This window comes from Pyrgilauda ruficollis, unplaced genomic scaffold (genome assembly GCF_017590135.1).
Source record: "Pyrgilauda ruficollis isolate IOZ18807 unplaced genomic scaffold, ASM1759013v1 scaffold3, whole genome shotgun sequence".
Lineage (NCBI taxonomy): Eukaryota > Metazoa > Chordata > Aves > Passeriformes > Passeridae > Pyrgilauda > Pyrgilauda ruficollis.
In genome coordinates, this window is record NW_024524377.1 from 10314432 (window position 1) to 10333662 (window position 19231).

General features: G+C 40.2%; 1 protein-coding gene across 2 annotated transcripts in view; it reads right to left on the reverse strand.

Annotated features, from left to right (window-relative positions):
* The window catches only part of PTPN4 (protein tyrosine phosphatase non-receptor type 4), a 107400-nt gene extending 88569 nt beyond the window's left edge, over nucleotides 1-18831 (reverse strand). The window contains exon 1 of one of the 2 annotated variants that reach the window (XM_041472865.1): nucleotides 18615-18831. Coding sequence is in view for 1 of the 2 variants with exons in the window: in XM_041472864.1 (XP_041328798.1) it covers nucleotides 17731-17743 (13 nt within the window). In the remaining variant the exon portion in view is untranslated. Of the gene's footprint in view, nucleotides 1-17730; nucleotides 17858-18614 lie in introns of those variants that run through there. The other variant, XM_041472864.1, reaches the window with a different exon arrangement.
* Between the last annotated feature and the right edge of the window lie 400 nt (nucleotides 18832-19231).

Genomic DNA, 19231 nt, shown 5'->3' on the forward strand with positions numbered 1-19231 from the left:
TTGTTTTACTTCACAGCTCCATCTTTGAAAGATTTATTGATTATTGATTATTATTATTATTTGATTTATTTCTATAGAAACAAATGGAAATTTACAAAGTCAGTAACTGGGATTATGATAGCCAGAAAGAAGGCATGGACAAGACAATGAACTATAGCTCATATGACTGAGCAGAGGTTAACTAATATCACTCCTTTCTGAAAGGTCGTACACACCAAGCTGCAGAAATTGTCTCCATGGTGTTCATCACACTGTTAAACAATGCCACTTTTTCTGTTATTTTTTTCTGAATAAGTACAGGAATAGAGGGAACATGAATTTTTAAGAACAACACAAAGATACTCTCACATTAGCTGAGACATTTTGAGACTTCAACACATGTAGCCACACCATTACTTACAGGCTTGGAACAAGTCTATTTACATCGGAGCATCTAAATAGAATTGGATTTAGAGGGGAATTAATATTTTTTTGTGCACTTTAACCAGGAAAATTATCGTATTTGCAGATAACTTAAAATCAGATGTACATTTTACCATTTCAGTATCAGTTTAATATCTGTAGAGTAAAACTAACATCCACCAACAAATATAGAAACAAGAAGAAACCACCAAACACTTTCATGCTGCTTGTCAACAACTTGACTGCAAAGTAATGAAGTGCATCTCTGCAGACTTAGGAAAAGGGATTATTTAGTGCATTTTTTTTGCCAAGAGCATCTTGTGATTAATTTCAGGGACACGAAATATTTTGTTGTCAAGACATCCAGTCACTATAAAAGCAGGTTAGGTTGCATTACGTTTTTTTTTGTTACCAATGATTCTGCCAAAATGGCTAGTTTTTCAAATTTCACAATAAGCAGGTACCATACTGTACTGATTTGGACAACTACTGATTTGAATAATTTTTTTAAACTTAAACATATCTAACTCAAATAGCTGATCAGTCTAAACCTCACTGTAATTATTTTATGGGTACGTACAAATGACAGTACAGGTTTAACTAATGATGTCCACACAAATGATTCAAATAGGAGGTTTTCAACCTATCCTGAGGACAACAGGCTCCACCTCCTGTGCACACTGAGAAATGGAGGCTTTCTATCGATGCTTTTATTGATCACTTATTCTAAGAAAGAGATAATAAACAAGGAGCTTTGGAAAATATAAGAGGGAGAGGTAGAGGTTAAGGAAAAAAGCAGCAGAGATCAGGATTTCTAGAAGTAGAATGTGACAATATCACAGACAACTAGACTTTACTCTGACAAACTCTTTATTTTGACATAACCTGGCAGTGTTAGCTAACACAGCATCCCTGACCCACTCCTGAGTCTGGCCTCTTGCTTCCAGCCTTGCATCATCCTCTCCCTACTGCTGACATAGCCATTTGTACAGCCATATGGTAAACCAGAGTGGGGAAATAAGAAGCAACACTATTTTGGCAAAATTATTCTTCAGTCAGACCAATTCCCCAATACGACTCACTATGCAGCGGCAAAAGCACTACAGCAGCACAAGGAGGGCAGCAGGTGGCCATGAAGAGAGGAAGGCTTCCTTCATGGTCAAAACAAGGAAAAGAGTAAAGGTATTACCATCCAGCCAAATAAATATCATTCACTCATCCATTTTGTTAAAAGCCTTTTCAAGAAAATAACAAAAGGGTGGAAAATGTTGAAAAGGTGAGAAAAATTTGAAGATAAATTCAAAACTGAAGATTTCAACTGTGTATTTCCAGAATCTGGGGAAGAACACAACCAGATAAAATGGAGTGATAGCTAGAATCATCAGTGGGATTTTTTTTTTTTAATTATGAAGCTAAAGTAAGCATTTCATGTGATGAAAATACCTAAGAAAGTGAGCAAATTAAAAAGGAATTAAGAATGATGACAAATTGAATGGAAGGAGATGAAGGTGAAAAACCAGAGGAGCAATCATAGAAAAAGACAACAGAACATTCTTCCTTGAAGCACTGGAGACAGAAATTTCATGTATTCCCCACCATTTCCATAGCTACTTATGGACTACCACAATAAAAGTACGACTTTATTAAAAAAACAAAGCACATATCAAACCTGTTGATTTCCATATGTCAGTGCTGAAATAATGCCTTTCTTTTTATGTTTCTCCAAATCATCTTTTATACATATACCTGAAACTGTTGCATCATTTCCCTACTTATCTGCTACAGACCTCCCTTAAAATTTCCTGCCTTATTTAGGTCCCTTTCACCACAGAACACACAAGGACTTGCATACAATACAGCAAACAATGACAATGAAGAATCATTGGGAAGAAACAAGTGGCATGTGATTTGTTTTGTGGTGTCTGAATCACTAATTTGTATTTTGTTTCAGGAGGTGCCAGGGGAAAGATTAAGACTATAGTGTTAATGCAGACAATTCTGAAAAGGTCAAGTTCCCCAACACATTATGAAAATTCAGTGATAAAATGCAGTCACAGACATAACATGACAGAGGTGATGGAGATTGACAGTAAGCTACTCTAAAGGGCTCCCTGTACTGTTTCATCTGAAGGTGGTGCAACGTCTGGCATATCAAACAAAATGTAATGGTAGTTACCAATGCAGACACCAGAGAAGTTTTATTGAAGCTGCACTTAACTACAAAAAGAAACTGAACAGAATACACCCTGAAGTGCTAAATCTGACCTAAACCCCTATTTAAGGGGGTGAATTAAGAGGTCTTCAAAAGTACAATGTGGCTTAATACAATCCATAATGAGCAGCAAGACTCACCATACTGTGTCTGTACTGGTAAAAGACTTGCACAGAACCCGGTATTTGCTGCACTTTCTATCTTCAAATTTATATACTCAGTAGGCGTACAAAAAAAAATATCTCCTTTTATCCAATGATCTCAGAGTTTTACTGGGAAACTATTTCTCATTTATAAAGGAATAGAACAAGATGCAGAAAACCAAGTAATTTGCCTGTCATTACACAGTGAGTCAGTGGCAGCAGCCCACACTGGTCATACATCTCTTGCTGTTCTTATCAGGTACTGGCATTAGAATAAGGCCTTTTATAATAGCTACATCCATATGTATCAACAACATGATCCTCACCATTTCAAATTTATGCTCGTTCTTTCTTTTGCTCAGAAAATGAACACTAAAATTATACAATGCACTCTATTTAAAAAATAACACATTAGTGCCTTCTTTTTTCAGCCCAGTATTTCTTTGACTGAAAGATACCAGAAATGCTTTTGTGTTTGGGTTTACAATGAACATTTTGAAATAGTTAAATATTCTACAGAATAAAAGTTACAGCTATGAGCAGCTACATGTTAAAACCACAAACCTAGGAATGTATTTATAATCAGTTGCATGTGGCTACATCAAGGAAGATTCTCTGTATACAGGACACGAGTCTGATACGTCTCCACGTTATTCATCACTGTCAGGATTACTGAGTTCCGGATCTTTTATCTGATCCAAGAGTGCACTCCCATTCTTATCTGCAGCACGTGCTGTGCCAGCCCTTTTGATGCAAAATTTTTCTCCCTGTGGTATGAAGTGACTAGTGCATGAGGGGTGGGGGGAGAATGACGATGACAGTACAAATGAACAAGGAACAGTAACACATAAACAAAAGATCAATTGTTAGAAAAAAGGTTAATTTATGCAACTCAAAGAAAAAAATCTCCTCTAGTTAACAAGTAATTCTTAAAACCCACAGAACTTGGCATCAATTCTATGATCCCTTTAGCATATCATCTTTGGCACTCGACCACAGGAAAGATTGGATTTTATCTTCATCAATGACTTTGGCAGACCTTTCCAAAAAGGAAGACTGTTGTAACTGGTGCTAATACATTTTCCTACAACTAGTGTCTGCAGCAGAACTTTCACTTAAGTTTCTTACTGTGCACTCAGTTTTACCATTTGCCAGAATACTGATGTAGTCTAGACTTTTAATTCACAATTTTTCTTATCCTGCACACATCCAAGTCCAAATAGATAAACTCATATTGGAAATAATGATTGCCACTTTTGCCAATGAAAAACAAAGAATGCTGTTCTGATGTATGGAAATACAGAGGTTGTGCTATGAAGAGTTTCATGCCAGTGCATCCAACATAACTGGCTTACAGCTTTCAGCTCAGGCAGCAGAGGGTGGGTAGGCAAGGCCAAGGTGATTATGTAGCTGCTTGATACATCTTCTCCCACCTGAAAATGCCATGTAACTGTACAGGGACAGACTCCAAAGACCTGTTGTGGACAAAACAGAAAACCACCAGCAGCTGAAGGAAGAGAGAAAGCAGGATCTGCTCCTTCCTTTCCAAACATCTGTCATTACTGGCTCTTTCAAACAGATATTTAAATGTAGCATCATGGATCTTGAGCCCCTGCGTGATTGTTTCTGCTGCACCATGCCAATCAAAAACCTATCAATCCACAGCAGCAATGAGCACACACCCCTGGCACACCCTGGTGATGCAAGATCATGACACGTACAGAAATGGTGGCACTGGACTTACAAAGGCAAAGGCAGTTGGATGAAACAAGCTCCCTCCAGGAACGCTGCAGGCTCCCACAGGTGTGCGGAGCAGCCCCACCTGTACACATGCTCTTAAGCTTCTGATGTACGAACGCAACTCTTAAGTTGCCAGTGAATGTATACATTCCCTTGAAAAGCCAAAGTATGCATAACATTTAGAATAACTCTATTTTTTAAATGCACGTTGGAATCTGCATAGCCATAGATAATCTTGGTTCACAGGATCTGCAGTGCTCAAGGGATGTATTACTGCTATAGTCAACAGCAGGCAATACAACAGTGAGAAGAGCCGAGGGGACATGGGCTTAACTATGCATGGCTAAGCTAACATCTTCTGGAAAGTGACTACCTGGCATCAGTGTAGGTCTTGGAACAGTAATTGCTACAGAAGAAAAATATCTATACACAGTAGCCAATGTTTTATTGGGCATAGGGAAAGGAGAAAGAATATCCCTATGTATTTTTAGGTGTGCTTGTCTATTACACAGCTTAGTTAGCTACAGGTTACAAACTGAAAGATGATTTTCAGAGAGCAATGTTTTCTTTCTAAAACAGAGACTGACATTGAAATAATATTTTAAATTTACTTTCCATACCATAAGTTGTAAGTGCTTAGGAGTCCAAGTCAAGGAGTAGAAGTTTTTAACTATCATATGACGTGAATTAATTTCTTACTTGTTCAAATATTATCCATACATATTGATATTTCCTGCTTCCCTCTATTTTTATACATCTTTAAGATGCGTAAAAAGACTCCACAAAATCTTTTTCCTCAAGAAATAAAAATAAAAAGGCCTCCTCCAGAAGACCAAGGCAAGTGGCTTCAGATGTTCAGCTTTCAATCCAGAATAATAAAAGAAAACAATTTTCTGAAAACATAAATTTCCCTCAAGTCTGGACAATTTCTTTACTCTCTCAAGCAGGCACAATTCACTACAAAAATACCGGAATTGCATACAAGGTGGTTATATAGCAATTCTGCTGAAAAGGATCTTAGAAGGTAAGTGGGAAGGAAAGAGAATATTTTTAGTAGGTCATAAGATACAAACATAAACCAACTATGTCATGCTGTTGTAGAGAGGGAATTCCTCATATGAGGATATGGAGTCAGGCGCACAGCCCACGGGACAGATGAAGGTCCTCTCTCATGATTCTCAGTATTGCAAAATCTCAAATGGATTTGGTTTTAAGCTTCCTAAACCAGATGCAGGTTACTTCATACAATACTGCAGAAATTGAATGTATTACAGCTTTCAAGCACTTTGAAACACAATTTTTATCCATATACAGCTGACAGAATGCTTACTAAGACATTCAATGTTATATCAATCAGATATTAGATTCAGTTCTTTTATTATGGTAAGGAGGAGTGCAACACACTCACAGACCCTGCCCTAGCAGAAGAAAGCACTTCTGGAAAACAGATGACAAGTACTAAACACAGTAAAGTGGTCGGGGAAGGGTTTAGTTCAAATTTAGGACCGTATTTTTGTCCCTGAGATAAATTTTTAACTACCTGTTCCATAAACAAGGTATATACTTGTATATACTTTGAAACAATGTTCAATAAAAGGGATTACCTGACAGTGGGGAGCTATGAAACACACGATGCTGTATCAAACAATGACTTCTTTCTTGCTCCATACCAATACTATATTTTATTATATCCATGTTTCAGATTTTCTGATACCTACTTGCATGAGCTGGATAGATTGCTGCTTCCCAAGTCTTCTCCATCTCCTACTACTTCTGCTGTTTTCTGTTTTTTCAACTTATATTTCTTCTTCTTGCATTCAAAACAAATTACAAACATTGGATACAAAATGTATCAAAATGTTTCTGATATATTTGAGGTTGGCTGTCTAAGAACAACAGTGCCAAAGAAGATTGATAATACCCACAAATATTTGACCCATGTCAAATAAAACATGAGGTATTGGGTTTGTCTTGCTTACTGTCATGAACTGTTTTTCATAAAGAAACAGAACACAGATAAACCTAAAAATACAGTGATGCTCACTTTTAAACAAATCTAATATTATTTTTTATCCTTTAGGAGAACCAAGGTTCCCTAACTAAACTATTTTTAGATGCCCTTGATTATTTCTTCCAGCTTATAAATTTGTTACATTCAAAGCACCTAGAAGAACAGAGGAAGGGCAAGAATGTGTTTTAGGAAAAAAGAAAAAGTCATGTTTAATAAACTTTAAACATTAGGCTTACAAATTGTGCCAGCAACATTCCATTATCTTGTTTCGATAAATGCTGAACAGTCTAGGAAATTAAAAGAAGCTTCATGTTGCAGTGACAAAATTAAGATAGGTTTTGGTGTACCTATCAGTCAGTTGAAATGCAGACATTAACACACTAACTTTGTGGAGCCTTGAATGACAAAAGTGTCAAGATGAAAGCAGCTGACTCAAATGCAATCTGAATTAGAAGTGGAAAAGGAAATGGGGAAGAACTTTGAGGAACTAACAGAAGCTCTAATTTCACTTTATTGTTTGTTTTTTTCAAGGTAACACCATGACAGGACTTCTTTAAATCCTAAATGCATGTAATTCCAAATGACAACACTGAACACCAATGGCTCTGCAGCTATGATATTGTTTTGCTCCTCACCATACTCTACCTTGCCTCTCTTTCCCCTCATCACCAGCAAAACACTTCTCAGGGTGCAGTGTAAGTTTCATCTGAGGAGTCTTTCCACTCCAGGTGTTAGGATAGGGAAGGACTAGAGACAGGCCACGCTTCCCCACGTCTTCTCTGAGCTGAAATGTTTCTCAAGGGCCAAAACATGCACCTGCTCATGCAGCAAGGCAGGTGACTATGGGTCTGGGAGGGAACTGTGGGTCTGCATCTCAAGGTGACTGGACTGGTGGCAGCAAGCCTCAGCATCAGTTGGTTCTCAAGATGAAATTCCACAAAGAAGTCGCAACAGTGAAAAGTAAAACTAGAACACAGAAAAATCCATTAATCTGAGTATCCTGCTGACAACCAGAACAAAACTCTTCCCTTGTAGATGTGCTCCCCGCCCCAGGTAGTAACACTGTACCATTACCTGATGGGAACTGCACGAGCTGCCCAAAAGCAACACCACTCAAAGGGCTCATTTATAAGGCAGTAAAGCATTCCTGAACACAGAGTGCTGCATTTCACATCACATCATCTTTAGACTACTTCAAAAGACAAACATCAATTTCTAAAGCTTCTGGTGTGCTCAAACCACCTCCCTGAAGATAATCTCACTTCCTAGAACCCACCTAAAAACTTCAGGAACTGTTCCAGATGACATGGCCTGAAGTGTAATATGAACACTAAAGGCTGGAAGTAGCTCCAGCATAACCCTGCATGATCACAGATTGGTCACTTCTGTGACTGTTAGCATCAGAAAATTCAGTGTTTTGGAGGAGAAGATATGCTTTACACTGCATGAGTTGAACAGATGAAAACTAACCAAACAACTCCCTCTTTGAAAACTATTTTTACATGTTCATCACAATATAAGAACAGGAGATTATGCCTAACATTTGGTTGATCTCTGAGGAAAAATCCACCAGTGAATATTTCACTAACAACCTCAGCACAGAGTGCAACATGCAAAATAACATGAATAGAGCTTGAGAGAAAAGATAAAAATTACACTGTTTTGGAATGCCAAATGTAAATACATCATTTTCAAATGAAACTGTCAAACATCTTGTTGTGGTGGTAAAAACCAAATCACTATGCAAAATGATAATACAAGAAAAGTCAATTGTATGTTTCTAATAATAAATGCTCTTGTGGCTTTTGAAGTCACAAAAAAACTCTTGGCTGAATTGAAGCATTGATTTCTGTAGTTATTTATGTGCAGTTCCTATTAGAATTCTATTGAATTCCTTGAATGGTGAATGGAAGTGCTTTTGAAAACACACACAAAAACTGTTAAACAAGGGACACAATAAATGGAGAGTGTCGTGTTGCCAAAAAGTTTCAAAAAGTCAACAGAACATTTCAACATTTTTTGAAGTGCAAGCATGTATGACATGGTTTGACAGAAAATAAGTCTAATACAAAAACAATATTCAAAATACATTTCCCCATCACTCCTGAAAAGGAAGCATAAACACTGGTATTTGCTTCTCATACATTATTTCTAAATGACTTGCAATACTTTTGAAATATAATCTATAGTAAAACATAGTTTTATTTTACAGAATTTTAAAATGTAATCACTACATCTTTTTGTCCACTATACACCCAGTATGATGACATTTTACTTACTATGCATACAGATATATCCAGAGTGTATATTATGTTAATTATGATAAGAAAATAAGGATATTTACATAATGCCAAAAGAAAAGGTTTCACTGTGTGTTTTTCTGAGTACTAACAAGAGACATTTAAGTCTTGAAAGCATATTTTTAGAATGTAGCTTTCTGTTTACAGCAGAAAAATAATAACATTAATAAGTTTATCTTCAGAACTTCTGTATCAGCCTATTTTTATTTTAATAGAAACCAATGAGAATTTGTTTTCTCATTGAAAGTAATGAGCACTTCTAAAATAATCTTACCACAGAGTGCTCTTCAACAACTTAAGTAGTATCTTATTTTGAAGCAATTTAAAATTATTATTATTAAAGCATTACTCAATACACATTAATTTTTTTTTCTATTTTTCCTAATTACTCATGGCACACTCATTCTGCTGAACTATGGCAACTTCTTTGAATGTGCAGTTATACATCTTTGTCCCTAACATGATGACATAATTTGCATGCACCACTACTATCCGATGAGGGATGGATCTCTGGTCATATAACACATCCCAGCTTATTGTACACAACTGCTGGAGCACACAGAGTTATCATGGCACACCACAACACAAAATATATTCAAATGAATATTAAAGACTTCAGTGGAAAAAGGCTTTTGCAGATACCAGAGCAGCTACACAATCATTTCCCACAACAGTTAGAATGAATCTGTTTGTCTGGCAGACAAAGGAAAAAAATACTGTAAAGAGTGGATTGGAAAATGCTTACATCAATGTAACTTAGAAACAGAAAACAGATTTGACAAAGTAGCTTTACTGGCAACAAGTTCTATTCAAAGGTGCCTGAACATGAGCTGAAGTTTCAGATGTTAATCAGGTTTCTCTTTCAAGCTACTCTCTCACATACATTTCGTTAGTATAATTTCTACAAAGCACTTTTATTTCTGTTTTCTCAGGACTGTGTATGTGCTTCCAATGCCAAAGAAGTTATTATCTACATCACCCTTATTCAGAGAAGGATGCTTTTTATGAAAATCCTGCAGAAAGTATCCAGCATTAATGAGCTCCCATATAGCTTTCCTGTAAAAGGAGGGAGAACACATGTAACTGGGGAGGGGACAGCACCATGATCATTAAAAGAAGGCAATGCTTCTGCTGCTAACTACAACCGAGTCTTTTAATTGCTCACTTCAGTTTTATTAAATAGCTTACAGCTATCTAGAGAATTTCTAATCTTGCATTTAATTAATCTCAAGAATGAAGTTCTCCTGCAGGAATTTCCTCCTGGAGAACTTTTTGTCAGATGTTCATTTTCAATCTATTTTCTAGTCCTCTACTGAGGAATTCTGTTCTAAGTGTAACTGTATGCATACATCCTTAGTGGTTACTCACACCTCATTTTCTTACTGTACATCTCTCAATCCTTCAAATGGCATGTTTTTGAAAACAGTGATATTTTAATTAATATCTTTATGATGTCTGTTATTCAATTCTATATCATTTACTTAACTATTGCAAAGTTTGAACATCACCTAGAGTTTCTCCAGGCATGGGGATTGTGGAAAGTCAGAAACAAGTTTACCAAAAGAACCCAGGGAACATCCACCACAGTGCATCGCTCCCCAGGCAAACACTCACATGGTCACTTCCCCAAACAGATCCAGGAACTGTAAAACAGAATACTCAAATCTATACTATGAGAAAGGGGAAGAGACAGTATCACCAATACCCTAAGTTTCTTAAGTAATAGCAAACCTCTCAGGTGAAGGTGCCAAAAAATTGTAACCACATTACACCACCCTGGAAAGCAAAGCAAAAATAACATTTTCCCAACAACAAACTCCAAAATTATTTCCTTAGTCCAAATCTGAATATGTAAGGCCACTTCCAGCCTGAGTAATTTACAAATCTGACTTATATGCTATATTTTAATATACCATACAATGAAAGGAGAAGCCAAATATTAATTAGGGAAGGGTTAAGAAAGGTAAGAAGCTTTTGCCACCATTAATGTTCTGTCCCTCCTCACCTAGCTGCATGTATAGCAAACTTGAGAAGAGGTGACAGAACCACAACTAGCAGCAACTGCATCAACCCTAAGAACTGAAGAACCTAAATCAGTCATCTCACTTAAGCCCACAGGAAACAAATAAGAAAAAAAAAAAAAAATTCAAATCACTTGGAGCTAAGACCCCATAATGTAACCACCTGGTGTGCTTGTTCCATTGTAATACAACTCTGCATTTCAGTTTCTCCCTCCTGTGGCATTGTGGGCCAAGGTTATTTCAGCACAAACTTCACAACAGGTCATGAGATTTGTGGACAATTAAAAAAAAGTATTTACCTCTCCTTTTTCATTATGTTTCCAAAATCCTACACACTTTAAAATTATTGCAGGGCAGCTGTCCTTCTCCTCTTTCCCCTCTTTTCTATCCTGACTTAGACAAAGATGATACATCCATTCAGTTTTAGAGGCAGACACATTTCAGTCTTTCAAAACCTTCTTTTCATAAATATTACATCCTTCCAAATATTAAAGAGATCTGCTCCATGAAAGCAGGTGCACTTGGATGAGCTAACAGGATGCACTGTCTCCTTACAGAGTCAACACACAAGCCTAAAACATAGTAAGTGGGGAATTACTTGTAGATAAGGATTCCCATCCATAGCCTCATTTGCACTCAAGTACTAAAAACAGACTGTGGCATCAATCCTAACAGCAGCCTGCCTCCCAAAAAAAAGACAAGAGCCACTTCCAAGGGAAGTCTTAATAGCAGCTCACAGTTTGGAGGTTACAGGCCACAGATTTAAAACTCAAATGCCAAGTTCCATAAAATTCCATTTTTAAGTCAAACAAATTGATACACATCCCTCCTCCAAAAGTAAAGCGTTTCAAATATGGACACTCTATAAACTCAGAAAAACATTTTAAGAGCAGTACTGAGGCTCTATGCAGTTTTGAGCCAATGCAAAACTGGCATATGCAGTGCACACACACAATTCGTATGGGAAAAAACAACTTACAATGCAACACATCACTGGACATCAGCATTGGTCATCTTTAACCCTATTTACACATCAAAAGACAAAAATATGTCTCACTTTTTCAGATGGCACTACAAGCTTGTTGCTTGCATCAAGACAGACAAATGCAAAGTGACATATGTTAATTTTAACTCTCTCCAAAGCCAATTTTTCATGGGAAGACTGCAGGTTTTTTCCCCAAAAACATCTCTGAATTCACTGACAAGGCTACCAGAAACAAAACAAACCCAGTTTATTATGTGATCTTCCTCATAAATTGTCATTTTTTTAAAAACAAAAGCATTTAATCAAAGCTGTAAAATCTGAGAAGCATTTTTTTTTTTGGTACCAAGAGAAATACATTACATTTTGGATTATTTTTTATTCATATCAGTTATAAGAGCTTTAATTACAATTAACATGTTTTGCAACTTCATGGCCTAGGAAAATATAAGGGATAGCACCACCAAGAAATTCTCTCTTGGCCCAGATAAAAAACTGTGCTAAGTTGGAATTTCAGAGAGCATCAGTAGCAATAACTGCTCTTCCACTGACTGGTATATTTTCCAGGTGCTCTTACTGACCACGTGGTAATTTCTCTACCTAAAGGACAGGAATTAACAACATTTCCAGTCCTATTCAAGCCTGAACCGAGTATGAAGTTACTTCAGCACTGTACCCCTGTTGGCACATACAAGAGAGCACAAGTTCTAGTGTGCCACACTTGAATTTCTCCTTTGAAAAAGACAGTTTTGCAGTGTTATCAAATCCATTTGCTGGACTCTTTTGCAAACACCACCTTCCACTGTAACCAGAAAACACAGCAATCTTGCTTGTTAACCTCCTCCAAGACAAAGTATGCCAGCACATCTCTGAGACAAAGGAGCCACAGCAGGCTCTTTTACCAGCTGCTGCACGGACAGCGATCTGCTGCACACACAGTTTCAATTTCTGGTTTTAAACCTGACATAAAAAAAGCAAACAACTTAACTAACAATTGCTTTCCCATCTAAGAAAACACCACTTACGTAACTTTCATTGCACTCAATAACTGACACAAGTTTCAAAGCACTACTGATATAATTTGGTTCTCATTTCTGTCTTTTGCAGCAGACACAAAACATACCTTGGAGGTTTGGTTGGTTGGGTGGGTTTTCGGGAGGGTGGGTGATTTGTAGGTCAGAGAGATGCTGGTACACAAATGCAAAAAACTGGCCAAAGGACTCAGGAAAAGCTAAAATACACTCAACTGTCTTTAAAGTTAATAGCCTTTTGGAGACAAAATGAGGATCATTTGCTTAATCCAAGCACACTTAACAGCACAAAACCAAACCAATTAAAATTGTTACTCCTAGCAAACACCAGAAAAGAGCTTACATTTAATTTTTTTTTCAATTAGCTTATTAATAAAACTATCAAACTAGCAAAATCACATAGAAATCAATACCTTCAGACTTAAACTGATGTTTCCCAAGAAAAAGGACCAGTCAGAACAAGGTTTTCACTAGCAGATATTTAGCAATTTTTAATTTTAAGTCCAAAACCCAGGTTAATAAGAGAACTGAATACATCCTCCTTAAATATAATCTACACCATTCTAATTTTAAAAAATTAAAAATTGCAAGTATGAAAATGTTCATCTCTAGCAGCACTACATTTGATTGCCATTTGAAGATCTGGACTTTTGGTCATGCAGAATAATTCAGTTATTATTCTCTAATCTAGTTACCCTGAAAAAGATAGGAAATACCCAGAAAGGCAATGTAAAAATGCACATGCCGTAAGAAGTGGATTGTCTTCTTCCTCATCAATCTTGGGGTCAGACTGAAAAATGTCAAGTGGCAATGAAGAGCTCACTTCACACTCCAATCACTGAAAATATTTCCCAGAGCATTCTTCTTTACAGATCATAAATACTCACAATTAAAAGACTGTTTATTTTTAAATGGATATTAGCCATTTCCCCCTTCCTCATGCACTGTAGAGATGGCAGTGTCTCATAAACCACACAAACAGAATTGCATTTATCATCCAATAGTCACAGTAAACTTGTCCAAGAGTAATTGCAGTGTGAGACAAAGTAGGGTGCCAAGAGAGGCCTAATTGCATCACCCTACCAAGTCTTTGTTTGAAGGTGCATAAGCTGAGAAAGGAGAAGCTGGTTCAATTCTCACATTTCAAAGAGAAATTCATCAAGTTATGTTTGTCTGATCTACTGAGAATCTCTGTGACTACCAGCTGTAACATTCTGTGGCATGTACTGGGACACTGCATACAACCAGCACAGACTTCAGTGTGCTGTTAACCAGATTCTTTTAACCTACACATCTGGACACTGAATTCTGGTATGTCAGCACATCAATAAAACTTCTGTGGACCATTTAACTGCTATAAAGTTGAAGTAATTTATTTTGTAAGTGGCAAACAGCAGTAGTTTTCTAATTCTAGAATTCTCCAAAATAAAGATGGAGATTTTGAATATGTACCTGCATACATAAAACTATAATAATTATATGTGTGTATATATATACACATACACTTAAAAGGAACTCCAAAATTTTAGAAATTAAAGGTTTTTAAAAGCCTAGAGAAAATTGTTTTTGTGCTACTTCAGTGGATTACAAGTCCTGAAGGAAAAACAGCCTCTGTTCCCAAACAAGCATATATGAACAGCTGGTCCACACAGCAAAGCCCTGCTGTTGTATTACCAGCCCACTGCTGAGCTCCTGGGGTTTTGTCTCCTGCTCGGGCCATTCTCCCCTCCCTTTGCTCTTCCACCTTCACAGTTCCTTCTTTCCTCCATGAACAATTCCATATTATATACATACACAAACCATTTTTACAGTTATTTAGGTTGGAGGACATTAATACCCATGAGAATTTTGTCTGAGCATTTAATGAAAAGTGACAGCACCAGAGTGAAAGATTTGTATTAAAAAAAAAAAAAAAAAAAAAAAAAACACAGCACAGTGAACCATCTGCTGAAAGATTCTCGTTTGACCATTTTTTAATTGGTGAGAATGGAAGTGAGGTGACACAGAAACAGGATGTGAAGGCATGGGATTCATATGATCTTGCACCAAATTTAAACCCAAACTGGGGGAGGGGAGGAGGAAGGCACAATCATCATGAATCAGAGGATCAAACTATTGGTAGTAAGAAGACCTAAGAAGACAAACCACAGAAATGTACTATTTATCAGTTTAGGGAAAATAGTCTAACATTGTGATTCCAACACCAAAAAAAGCCATGCACATGTCTACTGCTTGTTTTAATTAAAGTTTTGACCAGTTGAAAAGTTAGAACACAATATTCAATCCACTGTAATTTTAAGAAGACATTTACCCAACCCATTGACTACATCCAAAGCCTAAATTGCCCCAAGCAAGCTGTTCTTTTTCCCACATACAGGGGACCTGATGGCTGACCCATCCTGGCTACCCTTCCCTCCAGTGTAACCTCCCCTCAGTTCTCAGTGCACATCCCACTTCCTATATGGGCACACAAACCAATGCACAGAACTCCCATGTACACTCAACAAATCCTTATAAAGTTAGAACCATAAATAATGGCCCAGTGAAATGGAGCCCCCAGATGCTGCTCGGGACCTTTCAGCAGTGCTGTTACAATACGAAAGCAATCTTTTGGAAGTCCCTTTATCCCCAGTAATCATGTCACACACTATTGTATGAGGCTGCCAGCCCCGGAGCTCTGCATGCCCAGAAGCCCCTATGACATCACACAAACACAACCAAACATTCACACACAGCAAATGCCACGCAAACACAGGCCTGATGTCTACTGAACTAGAGCTGGAGCTCAAGTTCCTGCAGCAGCTTCTGTGCAGGTGGATCCATCTGCCCAAAGAGGGGCCACTGCAGGATCTGAGCCAAAATGATGTACCCTGGGTATTAACTTACCATGTATTTTAAATATGCTAATGGCAGTGACATGTAAATAGTACCACATGAACCCTGCTCGTTAACAGAGAGCTCATCCACTCCAGAGCCACTAGCATTACTTCTAAGATCACAGGATTTTGGGTTTTATTCATGTTTTAAAAATATAGCTGCTAATAATTAATTAATTCTAGTCACAGAAAAACAGTATTGGCTGAACTTTCCTGCTACTATGGTGTAAGTGTACCCAACCCTGAAAGTATTTTTAGCAAGGGTGTTCAATCAATACTGTTATGTACAACCTAAATTAGACATTAACAGGACATGAGAATTGTAAAGCATGGCAACAAACAATACATTCCACGAACAATTTTGCTGAACAAGAAGTAACCATCAAAGTAAACTCTAAACAGCTAAACCTGATTCCAAACAAATTTAACTGCAAACATAAGGAAGACATACTGAAAGGTAAAATTACTTAATACACTTCTACTGGTGAGGAAAACGCATTTGTATTTCAATGTTTCATCTTTGAAAAACTAAAATTAAAAACACACACATCATCTAAAAATACAAAGAAACTGTAATGACAACAAAATTAGCAAAAAAAAAAATTGGACCAATGGTACATTTCTGAGTTTATAAAGTATAAACTTGCCTGGGAAAGATATTGACACACACGTACATATTTGTAAGCTTATCACCCAGAATCATATTTTATCAACATGGTGCAAGCCATGCCAATATGTAAAAACAACTTTTTAGGTCAGTGAAGCAAGAAATCCATTGTCAAGAAAATGGCATCCATAAGATTACAATACTGAATATATTATGTTCAAGCAATGAACTGGAAAACTTTCCTACAATATACATATCTAATAAAAAATGGGTTTATAAATTCTAATGTAACTCGTTCCTGTATCCTTGCAACGCACATTTACAATGTGACCAGCACACAATGTCTGCATGCGTGTGAACACGTCGGTGGCTCCCAACATTACAAAGCACTTATTTGCCAAAACAAGCAGGCAAACGTGCACTCACAAAACCCCCTTACCACTGAACTCTTGAGTTTAGCTCAGGGCAAGAGAAATGCCCCGTGGGTGAGCAAATGTAAGTGCACACTGCAGTCTAACAATTATTCTTCAGCTGAGATCCATTAGCACTTCTGTAATACACAAGTCACACAAATATTTTCTATCTCACAGTTCAAAAAACTGTAACACACTGAAGTCCTGGATGGGTGTAATTAACAGCATAAAGTTCGTTCACGTGTATCTTACATCTGAACGATGTCTACCGTTCGAACAGACCAGAGGTGGGAACATCTCATATACACTGGCAGCTATCTAGTTTTAGCTACTAGATCTTGGAGATTTTTGAAAGGAAAAAGACGTTATGCCTCTTCCAGCCGGTGCTGCAACAGCATGCACGAGTTAACCCATCACCAGGTACACGAAAAGCCTCTGTCGCATATAGACACAGCGATTATACAAGCCTTCTGCTCGAGGGAGACACTAAAAATGTACCAGAGGAATGCAACGACAGCACTCAAACCTATTTTCCCTGCCCATAACCAGGGCAACGCGCACATGTGCCTAGAAAGCACAGGATCGCAAAGTTTTTCATTAAACACGCTAAAATAAAAATCCTTTTCAGGCGTTCGGCGGAGTTCACTGCATTTTAGAGACCCCGACCTGCCCCCGCAGCTCGTTCCCCTCGAGGCTATTTACGTCCCCCCTCTCCAGCTCCACACAGCCCCCACACCCCCTTCGCCAGAGGGGAGCCGGCTCTCCTGTTTTTTCGGAGGGGGGAAGCGGAGGGAGAGCGCACACACACACACGCCCCCCTCCCAAAAGGGGCTCAGGGCACAGTCGCTCTCCGCCCGCGGCGACCTGAGCGCGAAGTTGCGGGAGGGGGAGCCGGGGGAGCGGGGGGGGAGGTTACAGCATAGAGACGCGGCTCGCAGCACCCCTCGTCCCCCCAAGCCCGGAGCCCCGAGCGCGCCGGCGGCCGCCTTTACCTTCATGTAACATCCACGTCCTGGTTCCAGATGGAGCGGGGAGCGCGGAGGGAAGAGGCGCGGGGGCTGCGCGCTCGCGCCGCTGCCGCCCCGCGCGACCCCCAACCCGCCTCCGCGGGCGCGCGCGCGGGTACGCGCGCCGCAGCCGCTCGGGCGCGCGCAGCGCCCGCACTCCCCGCGGGATCGGGATCGAGAGCGGAGGCGCCGCTCGCCGCCCCCCCTCAGTCTTCCCGCAGCGCCCGCCCGAGCCGCAGCCTCGGGAGCAGCGACAGCAGCCGCCCCGCGCCCCGCCGCAGCGGCGAGCGCCGCATCGTACTGCAGCGACTGGGCCGAGGGAGGCGGGGGAGGAGAGGGAAAAAGAGCTGGGGGAGAAGAGGACGGAGTAGCCCCGGGGGGAAGGCGGAGGACACCCCCACCCTCCGGCCTCTCCTTCCCCCCTTTCCTCACAGCGACCGGCCGGAGGGGCCGCACGGGCCGGGGCTGTCCCTCACGGGGCGCGGCACTGCCTCGCAGGGAGCGACGGCTGCCCCGCACGCAGCCCCGGCCGGGAGGCTAAGGGGACCGGGGGGAGGTGGAGCACCGGGGCGCTGCGGAGGCGCCTTCCCTGCCGGCGAGCGAGCGAGTGCCCGTGGGGGAGGAGGGGGGAGGACCCGCAGCCTCCTCCCCTCATCGCCGCCCTCCTGCCCGCCTCACGCGGGCAGCATAGCAACCAACATGGCGGCTGCGCAGTCACCCGGCGAAGAGCGGGAGGCGGCCCCCGAGAGCTCGCGAGAGCCGATGGGGGGCGGGCGCTGTGTTCTCCTTTCTATTGGTCCGTCATGTGTCCGTAAAAGGGAGAGGGCAGGACCGGGTGTGCAACTGGCGGTTTGATTGGCTGAGCTTACCATGGCTGAAGGGGGCGGTGAGCACTGATTGGTCAGCTGAGCCGTCACTCGCGCCGGTAGCGGCGCGCTGGGGCGGGCGGCTCTCAGCGGCGCTCGCTGCCTCGGTTTGGTTCCCGCCGCTGTCCCGCCCGGGACGGGGTCCCGCTGAGGGGGTTGTGCCTGTGGGAGCCGCAGGCTGCCCTTCTGACCCGCTCCGCTCCGTTCCGAGGGAAAAATGAGCCGCGGTGGAGCAGTGGGGGTGTCTTAATGTCGTAACCCTCCGTCTTGGTCACATGGCCGCCCAGCCTCACCCTGCAAATGTCCCAGAGGGTCATTACTGCCTGTAGGTCCGTGCCGGAGCTTTCCAGAGTATGAGGTGTATTGTGCCTCCTGGCCACGAAAAGATTTTCATATGTGGCCCATGGGAAGCTTTGCGTTCAAAGACGTGGTTTAACACAAACCGGTCCTTTGATGTACTTATATTGTGTGTGAAAGGGTTTGGTTAAAAATGTCTTTAATGTCCACTTATTAAAATACAACCTCTCACAACAAGCTGTTTACCTAGTAACAGACACATAGAATATATGGAATCATTTAGGCTGGGAAAGACCCTTAAGATTACTGAGTCCAATGTTTGG